Consider the following 6,347-nt stretch of genomic DNA (forward strand, 5'->3'; position numbering starts at 1 on the left):
TTTGTAGTATAATCTCAATGATGTTAACATACATGTAAATATGCACTTGTATGTGTGCATGAATATCTAAAGAGCAAAGGTTTTTGACGGTATTTTTTGACAGTATTAAATAATAGAAGTACTGGTGATTCTTCTTCATATTATTATGTATTTTTCTCTATTGAGCATATAGTCCTATAAAAATCAGAAAAACATTACTTAAAACTAATACGAGGAATAGAAGCAACACTAACATCTTAATGAAACTCAAATTCTACTAGAGTACATACAACCTTGGGTTTAAATGAGTTGGCAGAGTCATGACCAATATACTTTCTGTCTCATGGAAACTAAAAACACATGTAGATATAAAATCCTAGCTAAAGTAAATATCTAAAGGCAACTCTAGTATTTACAGGTTACTACCAAGCTATGTTTGTGAATTATCTTGTTTATTTTTCTTCTCTTTCATTATCTCCTAAAAATGTAGAATAAATCAAGAGATATCATCTTCATTAGAATTCATTCATTCATTCATTCATTCATTCAATCAGTAACTTTTTTAAAGCACTTGCTATGTGTCAAACATTGTTTTAGGCACTGGTTATTCTGCAGAGTAGAAAATAAAGTTCTTGTCTGGTTGAAGAACAAATGTTATCTGCATCATGTAATGTTAAAATGCTATGAAAAAAATAATATTCATTAACATGCTGTACTGTATCAATAATAGAAAATGAAAGTTATAAATTTGTTTAGTGAAGAATATAAAAGTATATCCTTTATTTACTCCCAGGATTACATTTTTTCTTATTTATTTAAGTAAGGAAATCAAAATTGCTTGGTTACTTACCCCAATATTAAACATCCCCGTAAAATACTCCATATTTGCTTGAATGAACCAAATGTTGCTTAGACCTAGTTCGTCACTTCTCTTCTTAGCACGAATTAATGATAATTCCTTGTTTTCTATTAATATAACCTAGATTTCACCCAGGAAACAAAGTATACTCAGTTACATAATTCAGACAGTAGGGCAAAGTATTATTACTGTATTACATAGCTTTAATAATGTACAAACGTATTATATTGATCCTCACCCTTACCAGGAAGCATGCCAGATAATGTGGTACAAAAATGAAGAAGGTCCTTGAACTTTTTTTTTTTTTAGCTGAGCCATCCTGCTGCCTGTTGGCAGCTCTGCAGCAGCTCAGCTCAGCTCGGGCCGGGAATCAANCATGTAGTGACAGTTTTATTTCTTCCTTTCCAATTTGGATGCCTTTTATTTCTTTTTCTTGTTTGATTGCTATGGTTAGGACTTTCAATTCGATGCTGAATAAAAACAGCAACAGTGAGCATCTTTGTCTTGTTCCTGATTGTAGAGGAAAAGCTTTCAGCTTTTCACCACTGAATATGATGTTTGCTGTGATTGTGTCATATATGGTGTTCATTATGTCTAAGTATGTTCCCTCTACATCCACTTTGTTGAGAGTTTCTATCATAAATGGATGTTGAATTTTTGTCAAATTATTTTTTTCTGCATCTATCGAGATGATCATATGATTTTTTTATCCTTTTTTTTTAAGCCATAGTTTATAAGTTGCCCTTTAAGGGTATATTAATCAATACATACTGTCTTAATTTGGGCTGTTATTTTAAAAATTAGCATAGACTGGGTGGCTCACATAGCAAACATTTATATTTCTCATGGTTTTGGAGACTGGGAAGTCCAAGATCAAGATGCTGGCAGGTCTGATAACTGATGAGAACCCCCTTTCTGATTTGCAGATAGCCATTTGTATCTTCACATAATGGAAAGCAGGGAGATAAAGCAAAGTCTCTTTTCTCTTCTTATAAGGGCATTAATTCCATTTTTGAAAGCTCCACCTTCATGGTCTAATTACCTCCCAAAGACTCACTTCCTAATACCATCAAATTACAGGTTAGGAATTTAACTTATTAATTTTTCTGGGAGTTGACAGAAACATTCAATCCATAACACAAATTCAATTCAAGGTCATATAGCTGCGTATATTGAAATTGGAAGGAAAAAATTCTTCTTGGATGTATCTTACTTTTCAAAAGAATTTTAAATTTTCTTTAGGACATTAATAGTAATTATAATCAAAATCAGAATACGTCAATCTAAAAGTATTTTTATAATAATCAAATACTTGTTTTGAAAGAAATAATTTATATCACATTTATATATGACATACAATATACATGTATATATACATATATACATATATACATATATACATATATATCTTATATGTTGAGAACTCTTTTGGATACTTTGTAGTAATCTTTAGGACTCTATTAGTATTTCTTGGCTATATAAGCTATCTATCTGTCTATAAAATATTNCCATAGTTCCTTTGGTTTTCTCTCACCTAGTTGCAAATTGTAATCAAGAACCAAACAATGAAAGAAAAATAATAGGAAGGCTATCATTTGTACTTTTTACTTCAAATTACTTAGATAGAAGCTATTAAGTATAAATTCTAATGGAAGCTTTCTAAGGTTTCTTAAAAGTAGTGATGCAAATGATTAAGAAGTCTTTTTTTTTTGACACATTATAGGATTGACTTTCCAAAACTAACATATTTAATCTATTCTATAATTAAAATGATCAGCATGGTTCTCAGTAACTATGACTCAGAGAATGAAATATTATAAACACCGAGAGACTGGCCCTCCAGTAGGCTGAGTGATGAGAGTTAAAATGTCTCCCTCATCTATGTGAGATAAGAACTGTAAAAATGGCTGCGGGCTTGCAGACTTGTCATCACCACCCATGGGCAGTATTTAAAAATAGTACTGCTACTACTGTAACTGGCAACAGATCACATTTATTGAGTGCTTAACTCTATGCCGCTTCTAAGTGCTTTACATATATATCCTTCAATTCTCACAAAAACTTTGAAGTAATTTTCTATAACCTCCAATATGTAGATGAGAAAATGTAGGCAAAGAGTTTAAGTGAATTGCTTGAGGTGAAACAACTTATAAAAGCACGAGGAGCCAATATTGGTACCCAGGAGAAATACTTCCAGGTCCTAAGCACTTAATCACTACACCCTGCTGTCCCTCATAGATGATGATTCCCATTTAGAACTACACCAAGAAGGGCTGAAGTTGTCAGACTTCTAGTCGGCTGGCTCTTAGACAGACTTGCTTCTAAGTTTCAGTAAGAGCTGGATCCAAGAGAAAAATCCCGGGCAGGCATAGAGGTGATCCTCTCTTCCTTAAATAACATATAAACAATACTTGCCATTGTAGAAAGAGGAAATGAACTCAAAACTGAAACCTCATTGCAGTTTTATATTAAACGAGTTTTGTGCATTGGTCTAATCCCCACATCAGTGCCTTACATAGAAGACTAAATTTCACCTTTTTGGAAAATGAAACTTGGAGGTGTTCTGAATGAAACCATAACAGCAAGGGCACGTGACGAAGGATGCCCGTGTTTTGATGCAGTGCTCAATCACCATGTCTGTGGCCACTCCACAAGCATGCAACGCCACCTGTAAAACAAAAACCAGACCTTAGCACTAAGTTCTTTCCTAACAGTGCAACTTTTGTGCCTCTTTTTTTTTTAAATACTTTTTGTGAGGACTGATCCTCAAGAGGTATCAAGTTACCAGAATATTATGACATAATAGTTCTCATTTGGACATACCAAAGGGCTAGTTAACTATTCACATTAAGAAAATTAAGCAAGGTTGAAAGATTACAAATAGAACACTGCAAATGAAGCATAAGAGTCATTCAATGGAAAATTTGATGTGATATTAGATATGGAAGATTGAATATGCATGCCAAGTCTGAACTAGTGCTCTGGCTGATTGTGCATTTAGTTCAGTTGCAGCATTGTGGCAAGAACACTAGATTGAAATCAAGATTTCTGGTCTAGAATTCCAGTTGGTTGTGTGATTCTGGGCCACTTAAAATTTAATTTCTTTGGGCCTTACTCTCCTAAATGATATACTGTGGTTAAGATGACATATCACAATGGTCATGCAAAGATTAAATAAAAATGTACTTGAAAACACTTTTTCAAATGCTGCATGCGCATAATCTAATCAAGGTCGTATAAAAACTGTCAAATCATATTTATATAGCATATTTTCATATTCATTTACCAACTCTTAATATTGAGTGAAGAATTGCATGAACTATTCTCAGTGGGTTTATTTAAAAAAGAAGAAATTATGAATTGGAGTCATGATTAGGGCTTCAGTAATTCATGAAAAGAAAAGTAACTAAAGTGATTTTAAAATGTTTTCAAAACAAATTCCTTAAATATACCTATATTGTATTACAATATAAAGTAGGCAATTGCGAAACTTATTAGGCTAGTACAGTGAAATTGGAATTTATGAAAGAAAATCAGATGTGGGAATCTTGAAAGATGAAACATTTTGTCAGAAAAATGCTCAGATCTCCATTTCATTCTAGACAGAGGCAAATTGTGTTGGATTATAATTGTCCTTTCCAGGGACAGATTTCTCAACTTAAGGGTAGGGAGGGACTTTCAGAATGGAGAGAAGATTTTTCTGGAAATTACTGGATGTGAAGTACTATAAGACAGGCTCCCTTTTGAACTGGAAAACTCAAAACAATGCTGTACTGGAAAGAGAAAAGCAAGATCTCTGTTCTCAACCCTTCTCCTGAATTCTCCCCTCCTTCCACGCTTACATCAGCTACAGTAAGGCCTTGCTTCATGTCGTACATAGGTTCTCAGAAACTGTGGCTTGAAGCGAAACAGTGTATAAGAAAACCAATGTTACCATAGCCCAGGGGTTGGCAAACTTTTGAGATGGAAGAGCCAACCCCGTCCCTCACAACAATTTAAAAATTATTCAAGAGCCATATAACAAATAAAATAACCATTATGTGAATAATATCCTTTAAAAGTTTTATAAGTGAAACTATGGTAGTTTTATTTTCATTTTCAATTTTACTTCAGAGCCACATGTACGTACCCAAAGAGCCGCATGTGGCTCGCGAGCCGCAGTTTGCCGACCCCTGCCATAGGCTGATATAAACAAGAGTTAAGATCCTATGGTATACTTCTGGTCACAAAAACACCCCATCACCAAACTTCTAAATAAAGACCCAAGACACTTTTAATATTAAACATTGAAATACCTGTGAGCTATACATACAAGAAAGGTGAATAAAAACAAGATTATTATTTTCCACTCTGCTCATTCCAGTTCAGGGTCATTGGTGCCCATCCCAGCAGCTCAGAGCACAAGACAGGACCAACCCTGGACAGGCTGCCCTTCCATCAAAGGGCCACCCACACCCACACTCACCCACACTGGGACAATGCAGACACACCAGCTCACCTCATGTGCACATTTTTGGGACGTGGGAGGAAACTGGAGTCCCCAGAGAAAACCTACGCAGATGTGGGGAGAACGAACGTGCAAACTCCACACAGGCAGTGGCCTCAGCCAGAAATCATTCTGTTTTCTCATCATTATAACGAAACGACGCTGAACAAAATGAGTTATTTGAGGACCTGCTACACATATATGTCCACAATCCCTATGGTTTCTGCCAACCCACCTTTCCTGTTTCACTTGGAAAGTAGAGCCTAGAATGGCAGCAACAGCTACAGGGTAATCGAGGGAGTAAGAAACCCTGATTTTTTTCCTGTTCCTTTTATTTAATCAGCTTTGCAGAGTAAAAATCAGGCTAGTTCTTCTTTTCATGAGGAGCTAGAGGAAGGCTCATAGTAAAAATTATGGATGCATTTTCCCCTGGGGGGAGAGAGAAGAGAAATGACCCTTACTGAGTGCCCTTTAAGTGCTGACACTGCGCTGGGTGACTGCACGCAAACCTTCCGATGCTCACAACAGCTCTGGAAATTTTTATTATCTCCACTTTAGAAGTAAGGAAACCGAGGCTCCGGGAAATTAAGAAAGTGCCCACATCAAAGCAGCTCTTGAGGGGCAGGTTCCTGACCTCTTGCATTAATTACATCAGGCTGCTTCCCCACAGAACCCTCTTGAGACTCTTAAGAAAGGTTCAGACAATTTACTTATATAAATCTCTCTTTACTCAGGTTCACATTCCCTTTGATACCCGCAACAGAGTGAGTTTATTTCCATCATTTAAACAAAACAACTAAATATAAGACCTATTTACATGAAGGATTTTAGTTCTAAAAGGTTTTGCATCACATGCTCTTAATTAACATTGTCATCGGATGCAGGTCAGAAATAACAGGCAAATAATGAAGAGAGACATAGATCAAGGGAAGCATGTGATTACGGAAATTCAGCATACAACAAAGGTGGCGCTCCCAACCACTGGGGAAAAGGTGGACTTTTGAAGGAGTGATGTTGGGTTAA

The 6,347-nt window shown here is 35.6% G+C and overlaps 1 protein-coding gene across 1 annotated transcript in view; it reads right to left on the bottom strand.

The window, feature by feature from the left end:
* The window catches only part of GSTCD (glutathione S-transferase C-terminal domain containing), a 128,491-nt gene that overhangs the window by 15,539 nt on the left and 106,605 nt on the right, over positions 1-6,347 (bottom strand). Inside the window, exon 8 of the mRNA XM_019630096.1 lies at positions 830-958. Within this exon, the coding sequence (XP_019485641.1) occupies positions 830-958 (129 nt within the window). The remainder of the gene's footprint in view (positions 1-829; positions 959-6,347) is intronic.

Source organism: Hipposideros armiger, unplaced genomic scaffold (assembly GCF_001890085.2).
Source record: "Hipposideros armiger isolate ML-2016 unplaced genomic scaffold, ASM189008v1 scaffold_892, whole genome shotgun sequence".
In the NCBI taxonomy this organism is placed as follows: domain Eukaryota; kingdom Metazoa; phylum Chordata; class Mammalia; order Chiroptera; family Hipposideridae; genus Hipposideros; species Hipposideros armiger.